Source organism: Xiphias gladius, chromosome 2 (genome assembly GCF_016859285.1).
Source record: "Xiphias gladius isolate SHS-SW01 ecotype Sanya breed wild chromosome 2, ASM1685928v1, whole genome shotgun sequence".
NCBI classification, from domain to species: domain Eukaryota; kingdom Metazoa; phylum Chordata; class Actinopteri; order Istiophoriformes; family Xiphiidae; genus Xiphias; species Xiphias gladius.
In genome coordinates this window covers 18229228-18250891 of record NC_053401.1, presented here as the reverse complement: position 1 = coordinate 18250891, position 21664 = coordinate 18229228, and the positions used below count along the sequence as shown (strand labels likewise).

The 21664-nt window shown below is 39.4% G+C and overlaps 1 protein-coding gene across 6 annotated transcripts in view; it reads right to left on the bottom strand.

The window, feature by feature from the left end:
- Positions 1–20381, bottom strand: part of dennd5b (DENN/MADD domain containing 5B) — a 104754-nt gene extending 84373 nt beyond the window's left edge. For all 6 annotated transcript variants that reach the window (XM_040141440.1, XM_040141398.1, XM_040141405.1 and 3 more), the window contains exon 1: positions 20077–20381. In XM_040141440.1, coding sequence (XP_039997374.1) covers positions 20077–20185 — 109 coding nt within the window. In that variant the 5' untranslated portion in view covers positions 20186–20381. The remainder of the gene's footprint in view (positions 1–20076) is intronic.
- Positions 20382–21664: the final 1283 nt, after the last annotated feature.

Below are 21664 nucleotides of genomic sequence, written 5' to 3'. Positions count from 1 at the left end.
GTTTATTTTGACTCTGTCCCACAAACACCGTCCTGCTGCCCCAAATACTCACTAGGGCATCAAATATGGATTAATCCACCTAACATAGTTCCCAAATAATGCACTATTTCTTCCTGCTTGAGTAACGTTTGATTAAAACTACAATGAGCAGCTGTTTTAGGAAATCAATTAGCCTTCTTCAGGAGGAACCAACGAGCTTGGAGCTGAGAGCAGAGTTGTTGGGTGCTCTCTATAGCTCATCAACCCCCTTCAGTGATTTGTCTTGCTTAAATGCTTTCTTGTCTCCATAAAAACCCCTCAGCATCCTGTAGCACAAAGAAAAGGCTAAAGGGCCCTTGTTAATGGAGGATATGTCATTCCATTTGAACCCAGGAACATGTTAATTGCATTGCTTCCAAGCAGGCCCTTCACAGGGCTACCTGAGTGCATGGCAGATGATTGATAAACAGCATATAACACTAACCCTCTGCTCCTGCAAAATCCAGTGGATGTGATGGGGCCTGAAATTTAAGGTGGCTGATTGGAAAAGCCTTGAGAAGAGATAAAAAAAAATACAAAGAAAGAGTAAAACAAACAACTTGCATATTTCCTGCTGTTTGATGACTTTGATGAACAATAATGACACTTCATTTACACATCTTATCGATATAAAAAGGTAGGGAAAGTGTATTCATTAATCTAAATAACTGGTATGCTTTGGAATATGTTTTACGGTAATACAAATTAATTGTATGAATAATATGCAAAAACCTCTCTATGGCCGTTTAGTGGATGATTTAATACAGATATCAACACAATCAATGTGAGGACAATTTGGCCGGTCTTCACAACTTCAAAGGGCTGTCTGAGGGTTCCTACTTGGTTTTAGGGTTCGAGTTAGAATCAGGTTTAGGTAAGATTTAGGGTAAGGGTTGGGGTTAGGCATTTAGTTGTGATAGTTGTGGTTAGAGTACGGGCCTCGGGAATGCCTTATTTCAAAAAGTGTCCTCACAACTATAGCTCTAGAGGTGCTTTGTCAAGTTTTAGAAAATAACCCTGATGATGTCATGGTAATATAATCTGGGTCACCTCATTTTAGCTTTGTAGCCTACAAAATTATAACACAAAGCCTGCATCATAAATTTGGGGTGTGGAGTTCAAAAAATTTAAGTGATTACCAGGCATGGTGGGTATGACAAAAAGATGCTATTTGTTGCATTATGGGAAAAATAAAGTTCAGATTATCCTTCCTCCATCTCTCACATTAGAGCACCTACTCTTCCAATCAGTCTGTGCTCCTCTCTGATTTCTCATTTCTGCTGTCCTGTCACGTTTTACCCTTCACTCTGCTGAGATAAACAATCCAAGTGACTGGTTCAGAAATAGCTGCCGATTTTCTCTAATCTGCCTTGACAAGTCCACCAGTGTCCCAATTACGTAACCTGATGTTGTTTTCAGGGGAGGAGAGAGGGCTTTGTCAGGGCCAGGAGTGAATGTGACCCAGACTCACACACAAACACACACACACACACACACCCACACACACACACACACACACATATATGTATATGTATGTATATATATATATATATATATGTATACACACACACACACACACACATATATATATATATATATATATATATAAATATACACACATATATATCCATATATATATAGACATATATAGATTCAGACATTGCTGAGGGCAGCTGCTACACTGATGGTGTTTGGGTTTCTTTAAGGTGAGTGCTGTCCTCCACGTGGGCTGGTAGTTTTTATCTTATTATTTGAACACCTACAAACTTCAGAGCTTCATAGAATATAGTAAAATTATTAAGTGTCTTGAATTAAAAATAAATTTTACAGAGCTATACCTGTTTAAAAAATATGTTATATTGTAATGTACACTGAGTTGCCAGGGCCCAGTGTCAGGCTTTCAAAACCCCTGGATTATTAGATTTGAAATGACATGCAAACGGGTTAAAATGCAAATACCCTTGAGTTTCATTCTTCAGATTAACACTGATTTTTTTCTAAACATTCAGGAACATTCAATACCCTGAGCCAGGGTTCATTTCTAATTGTCAGACGAAACAAACAGTAGTTAACACATTCCACTTCATTACAGACAAGACATCCCAAGATTATCCCTCCTTCACATCAGTTACACTGAGAGCATTACGCTTTGGACAGATATGGCTGCCGGCGGTACCTCTCATCACTCCTGCATGTGTGAGCGCCACGGGGCAGCTAATAGCCTATGCTGGGCCACCCACTGGCAGGTATCTAAATGAAGCCCTGGGGGGCTCCGTCCTGGAGGTCACGACTCGGTGGCTTCATTACATACATCACTGGTTCACTAAATTCACTGTACTGTGCAGTCATTCAGGGTGTTCAACTTAATGGTATGTACTACCAGCATGGGGAAGATGGAAAGACGGTAGAGAAAGGTTGAAAGAATGAGGTCGACACCAGAAGCCACTACAAAGGTAAAAAGGAGATCATTCGATCCATCCTCTGGCTTAAAACAAATAAGTAAATAATAAACATAAGTTTGGAAAGAGTTGAGTTGAGAGTATAACATGGACTAGTTTATCTGATAGCAGTCACGCTTTGTTTACCCGGCTTTATCACATATACCAGAGTTCAGTGGATGAGTTGGAACTTAATCATTAAGAGATCAAAGTCCAATTAACCAGCCAGCAAAAGCGCATGCGCACAGACACACACACCAGACAAACACCATTTTTCACAACTGCGTTCAGTAATAGGTTTGTGGTTCAAATACATACAGTGACTCAAAATACTTAAATGTTACTCTGAAATGTTCTAGACATCTCAGAGGAGTTTATTTCTTCTGTTGTTTTGTTTCTGGTTAGTGACATTCTGTGGTGGCTGAGTTGCTCTGTCTGCTTTTTCCGGGTTGTGGAAAGCCTAAGTTACACTGCTGCTGTGACCAGAGATAATGTATATCAGTGATTAAATCCTTTGACAATTCCAATGACAGTAGTGTATATATATGAGCGCTTACTAAAAAGATATCATAAAGTTTCTTAAGAAAAAGAATAAAGTCAGAAAAAAGCTTCTGACTTTACTCAAAATTCTGAAGTCTACAGTGGGCAGACACTGAAAAAGTAATGTGCATTAAATGTGGGACATCATTATTAGTGTACAGCTTAGTTCACTACTTATGTAACCACCAAGTCCTCACACTTAAAAACCAATATGATGTCGTTTATTGTTTACAGCTCATTTCCACTGGCCCTCAGAAGCCAAAATGATCAGCTAATGAATGCTTAAGATTTGGCTAAGTTCATGCTACTAAAACTACTTGGTTAAAGTTAGATAAATATTGTAGTCATTGATAAAAGAAACTTATACTGAGTGTTGGTAGGAGATGGGATGCAAACCATGGTCTCCAGGGTCAGATGCTTTGTGCATCCAATCCTCAACCCTGATCTCCTCCCTGTTACCTAAGAGGTTTTGTGCTACTTCTGCCTTTGCATCTGAGAGATGGCGCTCATTATTCACAGAGCAAGAACAGGACTGTATAGGACTGAGGAATGTAAATGCTAGTTTTTTTAAGCACTTGACCAAATAACCAATGCTGTCATTTGTTTGGTGAGGACTTAACTCAAAGAGGCAAGTGTGCACACAAACAGTAACAATATCCTGAAAATAAAGCAGGGTTTCCCACAGTGTTTTATAGCAAAAGTGGAACACCACGCCTCAAACAAAGACAAGCTCTGCTAACATTATAAAACATAACCTTTAAGAAAAAAGAGTAGAGGTTCTATTACTATTTATCTACTAACTAAATTGATCATGAGAGGGGATGAGTCATGATATGGGTGATTTACCACCTCAGCTAAAGAATTTCCTGATTTAATCCGTGTACAGAGTAGCTAGAAGTAGCATTTACACCGTTCAGCTATAACATTAAAACCACCTTCATAATATTGTGTAGTTACCCCTCGTGCCTCTAAAGCAGCTCTAACCTGCCGAGATATGGAGTCCACAAAAACTCTAAAGGTGACCTGTGTTATCAGGCACCCAGATGTTAGCATCACATCCTTTAAGTCATGTAAGTTGCAAGGTGGGGCCTCCATGGATTGGACCTGTTTTTCCAGCACATCCCAAAGATGCTCAATCAGATTGAGACCTGGGGAATTTGGAGGCCAAGTCAACACCCTGAAGTCTTATTAATGTTCCTCAAACCATTCCTGAACAATTTCTGAAGTGTGACAGGGAACATTATTCTCCTGAAGGAGGCCACTGCCATCAGGGAACAAGGTTTAGGAAGGTGGTACATGTCAAAGTAAAATCCACATGAATGCCAGGACCGAATGTTTCCCAGCACACCCTGCTTCCACCAACTTGCCTCCTTCCCATAGTGCATCCTGCTGTCATCTCTTCCACAGGTAAATAACACACACGCACCCGGCCATCCACATGATGTAAAAGCAATTTGTGCCACAGTAGCTCTTCTGATCAGACCGCATGAACCAGCATTCACACCCCACGCACATCAGTGAGGCTTGGGAGCTCATGAACCTGTCGTCAGTTCACCAATTGTCCTTCCTTACATCACTTTTCGTAGGTGCTAACCACTGCATGCCAGGAACACCACCCCAGACCTCCTATTTTGGAGATGCTCTGACCCAGTCATCTAGCCAATCACAATTTGGCCCTTGTCCAATTTAATGAGATTATCAACGTTCTTCCCTTCACCTATCAGTGTTTTTAATGTTGTGGCTGATCGGTGTACACGAAAAACTAGTTAAAAGTTTGAGTGTTATTCTGAGTGTCAGCATTTACATGAGGCATTCATATCCTGATTGGGCTACTAATGTGATCATTTGCGAAAAAAAACGGCTCCATGTAAAGCTCCTAGCTAAATATAGCTACAATTAAGCCTCCAAACTCAATCACTGTCACATGTAGTCAGTCTTCAGGTGAAACTTCATTAAATCTAGAAAGAGGACTTTGTGTTGAGCTTATATAAAGCTTGTCAGACATGTCTGTGCATGGGAGGAGGCAGCTCAGTTTGGATGCTACATTACAACATCCCAGCAATCTCTGTCAAACCGTGTTGATTATTATTAGCCTGAAAAGCAATTATATAATAAATAAAAGCATTTTGGCTGTGTAATGCCTATGAAATATAATCCAGCTTCAGCAATGTGTGTCCAGCATGTCTCACACTGAAGTGATGGCCTGTCAGGAGGGAGCTGGGCCCCTTTGCCACGCCGGCTCTAATCTGTCATAAAAGGCCTTAGTTACCGCTATGTGGCCTATCACAGTTATGTAAGGAGGTTTATGGCCTGCCTGACATAACAGCGTGCTCCATGCTGTTATAGAGATGTTGACTGTGTGTGTCCCTGATGATGGTGTCATATTATGGCATTGCATTCAGCAATCAATTAAAATTAATGCAGGCTCATTAATCACAGATGTTTCATTTGTGGTTAGAATCTAGACAGTTTTTCCCTGGTCAAGGCCTCCCTGCATCTCTGTTTTACCCACTCCTGAGTGCACATTAATGTTGTCTCTCTCTCTCAGTAAGCCCAGGTTCTCTCATACAGTCAAATGCCAAAAAAAAAAAAAATAAATAAATAAAAAAAAAATATATATATATATATATATATATATATATATATATATATATAGCTGTAATCATATTGCTCTAATCATATGGAAGGTACTGACTAAAAAGGCAGAGACACAGGCAACTGCTGCTGGGGTTTCACTGTTGAACTACTGTAAGAGGCTTGTTTTTCAAGCTTGGGTACTACTGCACCCAGTCTGAGACTGTAGATTATGGCTTTCTATATAGTCTTTATGATGGTACCTTTTCAAATGGTGGAAAAGGTTTGTTGTATTTCTCGTCTTCAAAGGTCACCTGCATATATTGATATCACTCTGCTGATTATCCAGATTTAGAAAATCCAAAACCACTTTCAAATCTTTTAAATGTTATGTAACCTCTCTTCGCCACAACCTTGTCATGTGTCATTTGACTCTTCTCACAGTCGCATTTTTACGTTTCCAACAATGTGCGTGTGTATTATATTTCTCTTCTTTTTGCCGTACACGTTGCTCCATAACCCTATTTCCGTAACCTAATAGGGTGATTGTGCAAAGGACTGACCCGAATTCAGAGCAGATAGATTTATTGTACATTTATTATCATAATCTTTATTTCATGATAATTATCACTCATCCCTAACTTTAACAAGACAACAGATAAGTTTAATGTTGGCCTGTCATCAAATTAACCTGTGGAGTCATTTTAACTGGTGAAAATCAGACGATCAGTGGCAGCTGAAAGTTGAAAACTGCTACCTAAATGCTCTTAGGGTAGAGCAGCGTGCCACAACACTAGTATGCTGAGGAGGACAAAAGACAATAAAGTTCAGCAAAGAAAGGATTAGATTTGGTATGGATTTACAGCTTTATTTTTCAACTATACTGATCCACCTAAACATGCCTCCATTGGCCCAAATACTGATCCTGTGGATCGGCTCGGGACATCTCTATTCAAAAGGTAGTGTCATCAAGTATGTTGTTTTTTCTGGCCAAAAGTCCAAAACCAAAAGATATTCAATTTAATAAAAGGGATAGAAAAGTAGCAAATTCTTACAACTGAGCAGCTGAAACAAGGGAATGTTTGCCATTTTTGATTGAACAATTTAATCGATTAGCAAAATAGTTGCAAATTACTTTTTTAATTGATGAACTGTTTAATCTACTAATCACTTCAGCTTTAGCTTTGGTATTATTAACCAAACTCTGGAATTGCATAAGTGGCCCTGTGTAGATTGGAAAAATGTCTAAATGGAACACAAGGACTGCAACCGTTATATACATGTTGTAATAGCTGAGTGTACATTCTTTATTGTGGCAAAGGATCACTTGTCATACCCTCGCACTGAGCCCTCCTGGGTGCTCATAGAGAAGTGTGTCCATTCTGAAAAGAAGTGAATAGTGGATGCTTCTTGTCTGTTGTTCATGGAGCCTGAAATTCTGTGCCCAGTGAAGAGGAAGAAGTGAGAGTGACAGCCCACAATTTCCTATGACTCTAAAGTTAGACAACTTCAGTACAAAGAATTCATGATGAAAGACAGCCGTTATGTTTCGTGTACATCTGCCTTTCAGTACATCGCCAAGGTTACTGTATGCCCTCCAAGGGATGTATGACACGTAAGAGATGTGGGCTGAGGAGAGCGCAGCGCTGAAAAACATCAAACTGCCCATTAATCCATGAAAACAAAGACACACAGAGAAGGGCAAAAGCCGAGTGTGGTCAAGCTTTCAAAGGTAACGTAATGGAGCGTCTTATATAGTTTGTCTCACTTTCTGGGAAAACACATGAACCTTTGTAATAAAGGATTTTTGCATCATATGCATTTTGTTTTTTTAGGTATACCAGGACCACATGTGTTCAGTATTCCAATGAAATGGAAAATTCATGCCATGAGACTAGATTTGTGTAGGATTTCAGTCACACTAATACTGCATTACAGTTGAGGGATAAAGATTTCTAAGCATAATGCAGATTCAGTTTAGTTTTCAGGACGGGTTTAAGATTACCTCTTACAAATGAGAACCCCATATACTTCAAAATACACAAGGACAGAAAATGTGTATTTGGTTCTATACCTGCTAAACTAGGTATCTGCACATGCAGAAATGTTCTACACATGTGATCAACATCTCTCCAAAACAAGGTACCGTTTTGCTTTTCTAGTACATTTAGTTGGTTTGTGTACTAATAAACATGTGCAGTCTGCAGAGGTGTCCATGCAAACATGGACAGCCAACAAAATTTATGACGTAAATTTTGCAGACTCTAGCAGACCCTCAAGGCTACATGGAGCACTGCAGCTTCTGATCCTCATTTGTCATTGAAAGAAGATTGCTAGTTGACTACTGTGCCATATATGTGCTGGTGGTCAGAATGCTTCAAATGAATAGAACAGAACAGCTGAGACCCCTCTCACTTGACCCTTTCTGATATCGAAACTCGGGGCCTCATTCAACAATTTTTTGTAACTTCCCAAAACCAACCGTCAATCAATCCTGCCCAATTAAGGCGACTGGCCAGGTGTGCAGAAGAGAGAAAGAAGACAGCGACTGAACTTCTTTCTCAGGATCTTTTTCATTCTTTACACAATTATTCCAACACTTTCTGTCTGAACACCATGAATGTGTTTGACGAGAGACTGTCTGAAAGTGCCTGCAGTTCCCAGTCCCCATTTTAACAATTATGGAATCTTGCCCATGTCTGTGACATGACGCCCTCAAGCGTGCCTGTTTGGAACAGCCATAAACACTCTTTCCTATTGAGGTAGCTGAATGAAAGGTAAAAACTAATTTGTTTCAAGCGACACTGACGTTCAGTGGCTTTCATAAAGAAGACCCTGAATTTCCTTTTAATACAAAAAAAGTTACAGAAAAGTAAAAAGTAAAGTTGAGTTCCCATAGTTATGTCCAATAATCGATTTGTGGGACTCCTTCTGGTCCCTTTGTGCCCTTCCTCTTCCATAGAGACATAACATACAGAGCTCGGGATAAGAGGTCAGCCCGAGGCAGGGGTTGTGAAACGGCTGCCCACACCTCCCAAGATCAACTGCTCACTTTGCTGTTGGAGACAGGAGAGCATTTGCAAAGGGATGAGGTCGCCAGGGCTCGCTGACTCCCAGAGGCAAACAATCCATCATTACTACTCCCTCCTCCCACCCCCCAGAGTGTTGAACTTTGACAATAAGCACATGCCCTCTCCTGCAGAATGAGACTGCACATCCCTGACACTGGACATCTTGTCAGACAGATGATAATCACGTTCAGCGCTCGTTCAGGTCCTTCAAATTAAACCTACAAAATGCACTTGAGGCAACAAAAATCTATTGTTAGTCCAGCCTTCTGTCCCAAAACTACAGACTACCTAGAAACTGCTTTTAGCCTGTAGCTGAGCTCACCAGTGTTCATAAAGCTACCAAAGACATTTAAGAAAGCAGCAAATACTGCAATTCTGCCCATGGTCACTGGTGTAAGATTTTGGCCTCGTCTGCTGAATATGTACTTGCTTTACATACTTTTCATAACTGAACAACCAAAACACAAAAGCCCTGTTCATACCTGGCAGTTACATGTGTCTTGGGTGATCCGATCACAAGTGGACAGTTTACAACTGGCATTAGAATGCATCTCCATGTATGACCACTTGTGATCAGATCTCACTTCCCCACTCTATATACAAATAAACATGTACATCAATTCCATTTACAAAGACTAAATGCGTTGTTGCTTTTGACCAGCGGGGGGCAGCGCTTAGAGTTGTCCACCTGTGATCAGATTACCCAAGACCCGTCTTAATGCCAGGTATGAACAGGGCAAAGTTATTAAATTTATAATGACTGTTACTTTAAGGGTTCAAAAGTGATTGAACCCTTGGTTACTAAATATTTCTTGGGCAACTGTGTGTAATTTCAATGTTAGTTCATGCACAAAAATGTTCACAAGTGGCTCAAAGTTGACTGAAAGTTGAGAGTTGCCATTTAGATTGATAGATTTATATGTTAAAATTGCTTGTTTTTTTTTTCAATGCTTAAAGAAACATTAGGATGAATGCAGAGGTATACAGGAGCATTCTGTATGCTCAGATTCAGTTAAAAATCCTAAACATACGGCCAAAGCAACCACAGAACTTTTCAGGGTGAAGAGGTGGAGCACACTTGACTGGCTCAGTCAGTCACCTGATGTCAGTCCAACTGAGCAGTATTCAACTTGCTGAAGAAAAAAAGAAAAAAAGAATAAAAAAGATGCTATTCCTACACAGTCCTGGCTCTGTAAATGGGATATAAACAAAGTGGCTTGGACCAACAACTCCAGCAAATCAGCAGCTGGGGGTGATCATGCTTGTGGACAGTAGGGGGAAGGGGATAACAAAATGTTAACATTCAACAGAGAAGGAGAAATGGCAAAGAAACAGCTTAAGAGGACAAGGTTTGAGGAACAAAAATTGAAAAAGAAGGGCTATGATCAGGCAAGGGGGAAGACATGCCTTAACATCCGTGAGGCCTTCCTACAGTGGAGACTAAATGGTCGCACTGGAAATGAAATTCAGCCCTGGACTTATCTGCTGGGACTGGCCCGCACCCGGAATGACAGGCACACAGAAAGGGCGAATATACAGAGACCGAGGGAGCCGATAAAAAATTTAAAAACTTTCTGGATTTTGTAATGGTCCACCGGCCTACCGATGCGGCATTCCATCGGGATTTGTTATGGGAGTCCCAATTGCCAGTCCAACTATGGTGGAAAGACCTCAGAGAGTTTAAGACATGCTTGACAGGTAAGTAAAACATTAGCTTTTCTATGTTTCACAGAGCCAATAGGTCAGTGTTGTTTGGTCCTCTTTGTTATTGTTTGTTATAGCTAATCCCACTTGGTTAGTTAGCAAGCTGGTACCAGTGTCCCATTTGTGTGTCCACTAGCAATTAGTTACTTGCCCATGGACAAGCAGGAGAGTTGTGAATATCACTTTCCACAGCCAGTGTGCAGGCTATGGGAAACCATCTCATCCTCTATGCATGTTAGCTTTGCAGCGGCAACTATAGCAACAGTTTGCCGTCTCATTGTTTGCTCTATATCACAGTATGTAGCCGCAAACATGCATAGGGTTTTATAGCCACAAAGACGTAAAAACACAAGTTTACTAGCACAGTGGGATTATTTTGATTGATGCGTAATTTGAAATGCTATGCCAGGTAACATTGCCTTCCTTGTTAGCTTAGCTACAAACCTATGGTCCTCTCTTCTGTCACTGTAGTTCTGAAAAAACAACCTTAACAACTAGCTCTCACTAGTTTTTACTTCATTGTGTTTTGGATGCTGTGTTTGGGTGCATGTAATTTGTTTGATGAAAATTTATATCATAAGGTTTGTTTTGCTTCAGCTATGAGAAAGAGTATCCACGCCATTGTGTCATTGCCTCTACAATGCATGTCCATCTATTTGGGGTGTGGCGCTTCTGAAAGAACACTGAAGAGGTGTATTTGTTTTGCTTTTAAGTTTAAATACCAACGTTCCTTCTACAGAATCGCTTACTCTTCCTTTAAAGGGCTATATCTCCCACGCAGTTGTTTCTAAATTGATGTAAACCTAGACTTGGCACTGTAATTTAGTATCCATTATTTTATTTCAAATTGAATGTGCTGAAGCTCAGAGCCTGAAGAACAAAAAAAAGTGTAATTGCCCAAATACTTCCGGTACTGAATTATCCACAGAAATGAGTTCAACTATTTAATGAAGCACCGTGAGCAAACACACACACATTGCCATCCAGGTTAGTAAGTGAGGGATATTATATATGTGCTGTTTTATGTATAACATTGTAAGATTCATGATTCATTTGCATTTTTGCCTTTGTGTCAATTTCTCATCATTGGTATGATGTTTTTTTTCTCTTACTAATAGCTCAAGTTTCTAATTTTTATTCAAAGTTGAAATGATACAAAAAACACAAAAGCAGCAAACTTGAGAAGCTGCAGAGAATGTTTGGCATTTTCACTTGATAAGTGACATTAACTAAATTAATCTATTACCAAAATTGTTGACGATAAATTTCTGTCGATCAACGCCATTGATTCGTTGACTAATCGTTCCAGCTCTTGTGGGTTTCATAACTTTATCTTTTCAGATATTGTACAAGACTGACTGACTTTATTTTTCTTTTCATTCATTTCATAATATATATATTTTATTTTTCTGTCTTTTCTGTGTAAAATGTATGTTTTTTCTTTAACTTCGCTAAATGGAAGGCATTTCTTCCTCTGAAAATTGGTCACAAAATCATCACATGTCCAATGAGGCCAAAACATCAAGAGCTATTAACAAGCTGACCTATTGTAAGAGGATTTATAAGAAAGACAGAAGGATGTTACTCGTCAGACATTGCATGAGTTCATGGTTATGAGCATGAATCTGTGTGTATGTGTGTGTGTGTGTGTGTGTGTGTGTGTGTGCGCGCGTGCTTATATAATAGACAGTAGTGAGGCCTCGCCATGTTTAACAACACAGTGATGTGTTCAATGTAGCCGGGAGGAACTGTCCAAATGGATTACTCTAACAGGCTTAACAGCAGCCTGGCCGGGCTAATAGAGCAAGAAGAACCAGCGGGGGACAAAATGCAGAGAAATGGATGAAATCACTACAGGGGGAAGAAAGGAGGAAGGAACTAATGAGTCATGAAAGAAAGAAAGAGTAAAGGACAGAAGCTAGAGTTTGTGGAGAAAGCAACCAGGACAAAAGTAAATTCATCATCTGAAAAAACAACAAAAACCCAGATGTGACAAAGAAAGAGGTCACAGTATTGTAATAATGTTGCCAATATCAATACAGAATGAGATAAACAGGGGATTTAGTTCATCCTTTACAATAAAAAGTGTCCAAAGGTTTGTTCTTTTTTTACTGAGCTATTCACATTGTACATGCCATATATTATTCAGGCATACCATTGTTGGCTAAGTCAATAGTGCTGCGTTTCAGTGTTGTTAGCCCCTTTCATCAATAGCATACATCAGTTGGTAGTGTTAGCATGCCGCCTTTGTGCTGACTGACTTTCTAGGTCTGTGTGCAGACAGATGGCCCGAGCCAGAGGGGAGCTTTAGCTGCTCAAATCCCTTTGTGTCATGCTGCAGCCTGAAGACACTCCCACCTCTGAGCTTCACTCATATTTAAAACTACGCTGGGAAACCTCCCAATTCCCAACGGCAGCAAGCAAGCTCTAAGAACAAACTGAATATTAATAGCCAGCTAAACAGGGTAAGACTTGCCCACTGGAGCAGCAAGTTCTCCCAAAGGAGGATCAAATGTCCTACGCTATTGACATTAAAATGGCTGGCCATCTCCATACAGGTGTGTTTTGGGGTTAAAGATTTATCACATTCATCCCACAAGACCAAGTCAAGTGAAGCCAGGTTTATTTGCATAGTCCTTTACTTCAGTATAGCCCCTTTCAGACATGCATCTCATTACATAAATTTTGAAAATGGCACACTCATGTCTAAATAAGTGAAAAAGTCACTTTTGCATAAAAGTCACCACCACAATTAAACTAAAGATAGACACAGTAATATTTCTGTAACATTTTCATCAGCGCACAAGTCTGAATGCCATCAGATAAATGTCCAGACTGCAGCAGCACAAGATAAGACATGCACATTTTGTTCGCTTTATTAAGAGTAATACAATGAAGTCATCAATTATGCAAGAACCAAAAGAACCAATTTTGCAGTTGCTGAGGAGATTTTTCTCATGTCAGGTCAGTCTATTATAGATTTTTCCCCTCATGGTGCAAGACAGACCAGGTTAAAAAAAACTACTATACAACAACAATAATCATCAGACAGTGATTCCCTCCCTATTTTCAATTTCATTCCATTCCAGCTAAATGGATGAGCTAATGAATATCGAGCAAAAAGGTTTACATGTAGCATGAAAGAAAACAGAAATTAAACAAGAGTCCCAAATTAACGTCTTATCATTTTATGCTTTTGCACGGTCGGTCTTGGCAAGACTATTGAATGAATGATGAATCTGGTGAGAAAATCTATCAGAGGACTCGCTCAGTGTGTTCACATGCACTTAAGTAACCTGGTTACTCAGAGAAATCAGGTTATGCATGTAATCAGAGAACATGTTTACATGCTGTGTCTGCGTTGGAGCAGAGTGACAGAGGGGAGCTTTCCCTCCCAATGCGATAATGTCTAAATTTAACGAATTGTCAAATAGTAAGTGTCGGTAAAAAAAACTTATTTAGACCTGTAGCGGTTACTTTGTATTTGTTTCAGTTTTAGACTGAGTAGACAAAATTATCTGAAATACAAGTATGCATCAGTGACTATACTCTCTCTTGCGCATCAGATGCCAAATATGCTAGAATTGTGCCTCATTCCATAAATATCCCATCATGTCTGAATAAAACTGTAAGTAACACTGAAGTAGCTGAGACCTATGTCTGTATTACAAAATAAATTACCTTATATTGGGTATTGTTTTAATTTTATCCATTCCGACAAACAAAAATATCTCTATTCTTTTAAGTGTTAACTGAACATTCACAAATTAGATAGTATTTACTATTTACTAGTAGTTATTACACTTGAAACGTTTGATCCGCAAACATGCATAAAAAAAAATTAAATAACATACATATATATATATATATATATATATATATATGTGCATACACACACACACACACACACTCACACACACACACGTAAACACACACACACGTGTATACATATACATACATATAATAGTATATAATATAAGATGTATTTAACTACTTACTTATTTTTTATTTATTTACTTATTTGAAAATGACTGGCAAGTGCTCTCACTCTTGACAATTCAAAAAGAACTCCTAAGAGAGCTGAACACCTGGGAGAGTGGATCATCTGACAACTGAAACTGAGAATCTGTTGCTTTCAGAAAAGCAGAATCAACAGCCTCCATCCTGTGTCTTTGTGCGTGTGTATGTGTCTGAAGGTATCTGCTGTACATCTGTGTACGTTCATGCATGCATATCAGTAACGATAAATGCAAACAAGCATGAACGCTCTTCTTCCCACCACTGTATCGAACTCATTGCTATACATTACTAGAGATTTCAATGGGATTGTCCTCCAGTTAAAAATGTATAATATGTAACTTTTGTATGTTATATGTATGTTGTATATTTTGTTGAGATGTGTACCTACATTAGCTCAAATGTTTCCAGCAATTTTCAAACCTAGAGGAATCCATCTTTTAAGAGAGGCGACCATTTCACTTGGTCGCCTCTCAATGGTTTTATATCCCCTTTAAGCCTGCGTCAGCATTGTGGTTGTCTGCCAGAAGCGGTCAAAATTGACTTTTTAATTCAGTTTTAAGATTCTTTGTTCGTGTAGATAAATCTACAGCATTTTATCATTGTAATGGGGTAATTCTGCAATTTAGTATTACAGGTCCATAAAGTTGTGGGACTTGCAACGGACAGATTACAAAAAACATGGTCAAAATGGAAGCAGAAGTAGCCACAATATCCTGAGTTTTAGTCTCTAGTATGGGACAGGCTCCAAAAACACTGGATCCTTCCCATAATGCTATTTGATAGCATCTTTCCTTATGATTCAAACAATCCACTACAGTTGTATGATTACAAAGGTGGTTGTGTAAGGCATAATAATAGTGTATATTGCCAACACTATATAACACTATAACCATTAAATTAGAGCTGCATCAATTAGTCGATTAATCAGTCAACCGAAAGAAAATTAGTCAGAAACTATTATGATAATTGAATTGTTTTGTTTTCATTCTTAAAGAAAAACTGCCAAAATTCTCAGATTTACAAGTAGTTTATAATTTATAATATTTGCAGTAGCGGAAAGTATAAAACATATCTAATCATTCAAAACATTAATTTAAAGGGTCACTTCACTCAAATTAAGAATAAGTAAATAAACAAATAAAATAAAACAAAAAAATCTTGTGACCTCTTGCTAGTGGTATCTGGCCATTTGGATAAAAAGGCCAAAAGTGTTGGTACAAGGCTCTGATCTTTCTGAAAAGTGTTGAAATTAAAAGTTGTTTTGTCATAAATTCCTAAATGCCCCTAGGTTTGCCATTGAATAAAACAAAGAAGCTGCGACAAGAGCTGAATTCTTGCTTATTCTACAAAAATCTTCTAAAATGGCCAGACCAAAATTATTGGTACCCATTAGAAGTGGTGATAAATAGGTGGATCCATCCATCCATCCATTTTCTGCTGCTTATCCAAAGTCGGGTTGTGGTCGCAGCAGGTTAAGCAATACAATGGAGGTGAATGGCATTTAGTTAGTACTGCATTGAAATCTCTTTCCAAAAACAGTGCCATTGTTACTCTCAATAATCCACATCAACACAACACAATGACAGTTTTCATTCGAACTACTTTCTACTGAAGAAATACCAAATAGTAAATCTCTATAGAGAACATGACCACTTAAGCTATGAAAAAGTTAACACCTAAAATACCTTAGGAGTTAACAGTTTATGGAAAACAAACCATCTCTTCCACTTTGATCCTTCATTGTTGATTATTACTGGTTGATTAATTGATTAGCTGACTGACCGATAATTAATTGCCAACTATTTTGATAATGGATTAAAAGTGTAAGTAATTTATCACGCTTAAATGTCAATCATTCACTGGCTTCAGCTACTCAAATATGAAGATTTGCTGCTTTTCTTTGTATCATAGCACTGTAAATTAAATATCTTTGGGTTTGGACTTTTAGGTGGATAAAACAAGATGTGAAGATGTCACTTTGTACTGTGGGAAATTATGATTATATTTTCACTATTCTCTGAAAATTTTCAGCCTAAACAATACATCAAAAAAATAATGGATAGATGATGAAAACATTTGTTAGCCGCAGCCCAACATTAAAATTTTGAAATCATGACATCAGTAGTAACTCTTTAATCAGTCTTCCATTCAAAAAGACAAATTAGAACAGAATCTGTTACAGGAAGTATTAAGAAACGCAGGTTTGCTGTTGGACTGCAACCATCATGCCCATTAGTATATTATTGCTAAAGGCAATCAGCCCTCCGGCAGCTACACTGGACTGAACAACTGTCACCTCTCCAACAGGGGTAGCAGCTGGAAAAATGGTATAAATTTCACACTGTAGCCGGATTTACCTCATATCTCTATAACTGACATGCCAAACATCTGCCTCCCCATATAAGCGCTTCACTCCTCTCATCTTTAAACTACACAATGTTGCTGACCCAAAATATATCTGGTGTTAGAATGCAGGGAATATTTTAGGCTCTGCATGCAAGCCAGGGTGTACACCACTGCGGCTCAGTGGCATCATATAGTGTGGATGTCTGGACTGACAAAGTGGCTATTTGTGGTGGAAATTAAAACAGCTAATTAGCATTCAAGTCTGGACCAAAGAGTTTAGCATCTACACTCACTGAGCACTTTATTAGGAACCCCATTCTACTACAGGGAAGGGCCTCCCTTTGCTCTCATGGCATGGATTTCACAAGATAATGGAAACATTCCTTTGAGACTCTGGTCCATGTTGACATGATTGCATCACATCATTTCTGCAGATTTGTCAGCTGCACATTCATTCTGAGAATCTCCCATTCAACCACATCCCAAAGGTGTTCTATTGGATTCAGATCTGGTGACTGGGGAGGCCAGTGAAGTACACTGAAGTCATTGTCATTTTCATGAAACCAGTTTGAGACGACTTTTGCTTTTGTATTCTAAGAAAACATTCCCCATTACCAGCAGCCTTGACTGTTGACACACGGCAGGTTGGGTCCATGGATTCATGCTGTTCAATTCTGACCCTACCATCTGTGAGCCCCAGCAGAAATCCAGATTCATCAGACCAGGCTAGGTTTTTTCAGCCTTCGACTGTCCAGTTTTGGTGAGCCTGTGCCAACTGCAGCCTCAAGATTTCTGTTCTTGGCTGACACTAATGTGGTCTTCTGCTGTTGTAGTCCATCCGCCTTAAGGTTGGACATGTTGTGTATTCTGAGATCCCTTTCGGCTCACTACAGTTGTAAAGAGTGGTTACTGGAATTACTGTAGCCTTTCTGTCAGCTCCAACCAGTAGAGACATTTTTCCTCTGACTTCTCTGTGCGTGATCCCAGGAAATCAGCAATTTCAGAAATACTCAAACCAGCCCGTCTAGCACCAACAATCATGCCACGGTCAAAGTCCCTGAGATCACATTTTCCCAATTCTGATGTTTGATGTGAACATTAACTGAAGCTCCTGACCTATATCTGCATGATTTTATGCATTGCGCTGCTACTACATGATTGGCTCATTGGATAACTGCATGAATAGGCAAGTGTTAAGTGTATAACTCAACAAGCACTTTCTTAAGAACAGGGCTTGAGTTGAAATATAGGAATTGGATACAAGATGGTCTTCTGAAGAGCAGACACACAAACAGACAGAGAGAGAATACACTGTAAAGCATGATGGAGCCCAAGGCAGGTCTCCAGGAAGTCTGGCCCTCTGAGTAGAACAATGGGCTGAGGGAAGTAAGGCTACACTACCACACAAAGAGCAAGGGAATAACAGCCTAAAATAAGTAAAGGCATTGAACGCTGTTTAATGTGGGTCACTGCAATTATGGCTACCTCTCGGGTGGTGAGATGCTGCATGCTTGACAAAAAAAGAGGTTTATGGAGCACCACTGGCAACCTTTTGACATCAATCATGGCAGCATTAGCTGGTACAAGAGAATATTTGGCATTTTGCATGGAAAAAGGATGTAAACAATTATTATTATTATTATTATTATTATTATCATTATTACATAATAATAAAGATAGTTGCCACTTAATTTTCTTTAAATTGACTAATCAATTAATCGGCTAATTGTCGCAGCTCTACTTTCCTGTTAACAACTCTGCTCTTGGCTAACAGCCAGCCTCTGAGACTCCAGGAACCTCTTCGTCAGGAACTTCAGAAGTTCAAACAATAATTCTAACTTCGATTCATCTTCCCAGAACATGCACAGTCTCCTGGGATACTGGGGTCAAAACCTTGATAATATGAACATATATGGTCATAAACGTATATACCCGAGGATTCTTGCTATAAAAAAGCTGGGCAAACTCCAAGACAAATGCATCTTTGAATGGATCTCCTTCTAGTTTCATAATCGCCTTCTAGTTTCATCACAAATTAGCAGCACAGATAGTAATTCTGGGTTAAGCAAAAGAATAAAAATGCTGAGAATTACATGTCAAAGCCCGCAGCAACTATTTGATAACTAATTTATTGTCTTGAGTCATTTTGTAAGAGAAAATGCCAAAATTCTCTGGTTAACCTAACCCTAAGCTTAATCGCTGACCCAAAAATTAGCGTTTGTCGTCCCCAATTAACTGGTCCTCAGTCTGAAATTTGTCCCCCAAAAGTAGCTTATTACACACACACACTCACACACAAACACACACACACACACACACACACACACACACACACACACACACACACACACACACACACACACACACACACACACACACACGGTCCTTCTAAACTGATAGAACATCCAGAGACATAAACAAAAGTCTCACACACAGTAACACAAATGATCTCTGGAAAAGAAAAACTCTATAGAAAGAAAAATGTGCAATCAAAGCTCACTTTCAACACACCAATAAACTTTACTATTTTGAACTTTGGCCCAGAGCCTCAGTTACACAGACAGAAGCTACCAATTTGACTATGATGTAATACCTCAGCAACACAGCATGCGATCCTCAATACTGTTAGAACTAACTACTGAGTTAATGTATATGGTGACAGAGTACACATGCTGCAACACTACAGCTTTACTGACAGGAGTCCCAGCTGACTAGTGCCATCATAGAGTAGATGGAGACGGAGATTTTGCTTTAACAAAGTCTGATTTATATGGTTAATTTTGTCATATAAGTTCCTTAAAATGGCTTTAAAACAAGTAAACTATGGCTCAGTTGTCTACCGGAGACTGTCCTGTATGTTGTTAATGAGAGCGAAAAATCTAAGATGTGGGTTTATTTGGAAAAGACAGTGAATAAAAACTACAGTATAGTTATTAACAGTAGAGTCACTTCGACGGTTTAAGAGCAGTACGCTTAGAGCACTGGATGTTTAAATCACATTATAACATTTGGATACTGTTGAATTTTCACCCTATTAACACACAAGAAGCTCATCTACCTTAAATGACACTAGTTGGCAGGGGTGCTGTGTAGACTACTAAACTGTCAACAAGCCTGCTGACACTATGCCTTAATGCTGCTGTAGCTCTTTATTTTGTTGTTTTAATTTACAGGCTATGTGGACTGCTTATTTACAGTATAACTAGCTCTGTAAAGGGAGCATAAGCCATTAATTAGGTGTTTGGGCTTTTATAATGTGTATGTAGCACTTATGGTAATTTTTTCTTAACTTGCGTAAAGAGTTTTCAAAAAAAATAAAAAATAATAATAATAATAATAAGATGCCTAGAATTAAAAGATCATACCTGCTAACTCGTCCGGTTCCAGTCCAGTTTCTGTGTCTATCCCACATATAACAAAGTAGTGGGCAAAGCGACAGGGCGCCGCGCCGGACACCGCCGAGCTCCCACTCATCCCGGCTTTGTGTGTATCGCTTTCCACTCCTAGCTCTCCAAGCGACACATCTCTGGGGGCAAGGGAGAACTGGATAAAATAATCGACTAAGTGATACTGCTCTTATGCGTCGGTTCCTAGCTGTAAATGAAAGCTGCTTTGTATACCGACGTTCCTTTTGAAAGCTGTTCCGATGGCTTTTGGCGAACCGTGTCAGCTGAGCTTCCCGACACACTACTGACTGTGTTGCAGGGGAGACCGCTACACCGCTGTAAGTCTCCGCCTCGGCGGAGCTCGGAGGAGTCGCATGGCAAGGCGGGGTATTCAAATCTAGCGTCCTCCATTCACTCTGTTCAGTGTGTTGTCCGACACAAAGTATCGAATGTTGTTTCTTTTTGTAATACTATAACAAATTGAGGTTAATTTACTTCCGTCCTGAGTGACCGACTGACTGGGTTTTGATTACCTTACCAGTCTTATTTCGCCAATAAACGCTCCTGCAGCCACATAATACAAATATTAATGCGCTGACAGAAGCCATCGCGCATCTACAACCTACCTCACGTTAATTCATGGTGATACACATATGGTACATCACACCAAAATCCAACTGGAGAAATGTATTGGTATGGTGCTGCCAAAAGCAGGAGGGGACAGGAAATCGCGTGCATGGGGTTGTAAACACAACCTGTGGTAGTACCTGTATGTTGTGTCAAAGTGTCTTCCCCCTTACATTAACCTGAACCTAACCTTACTCTAACCCTAACCACTGAGGGGGGGGGACACACACTGTCTGAGGGGAAAAACAGACTTCAGCTGCGGTCTTATAGTCTTTTTTTGCCAAGGAAGGTTCCTAACAGAGTGAAATGACCCGGAAGCCTCTAAGTGGTAGTTGTGATAAGAGCTGGTCAAATTCCCTAAATGCTAAGGAAAGGTGCTTCAGTGCTTCCTTTCTTCTCTCCTTTAGCATAGGGTAAACTGGACCATCTTTTTCTAAAGGAAAGGGAGATAATACTGCCACACAATTCCTTTAATCCCCAGTCGCATAATTACATAGTCTAGTATATGTGCATTAGCATTCTCTTAGTACCACAGATGTCTTTTCCTAAATCCTTAAGAATTCCCCTTCACATCTTTCTTAGACCCCACAACTTTTTCCATCAAGTACATGGAAAAGTGGTTAGGACAGGACCTATGACGTAATTTTTTTCGACCACAGCCTTCAACACGACACTGCCAACTCCGGCTTTACGCATAGGCCATCTAGGCGGTCTCTTGGGGCGCCAAAGAGGAGGAAGAAATATTTTGTGTTTTGCTCCTGCCGATCTACATTTAAAAGTTTGTCACTGATTTCTTCTGCTTTTCTGATCCCGCAGGTTCATTTGTTCAGGCACTATATATACTGTATATACTATATATACTATACTTAGTATTATAAAAATCATATGTGAGTAACCAGGTTACTTATGTTTCATGCAAACATTATAATATGATCCACAC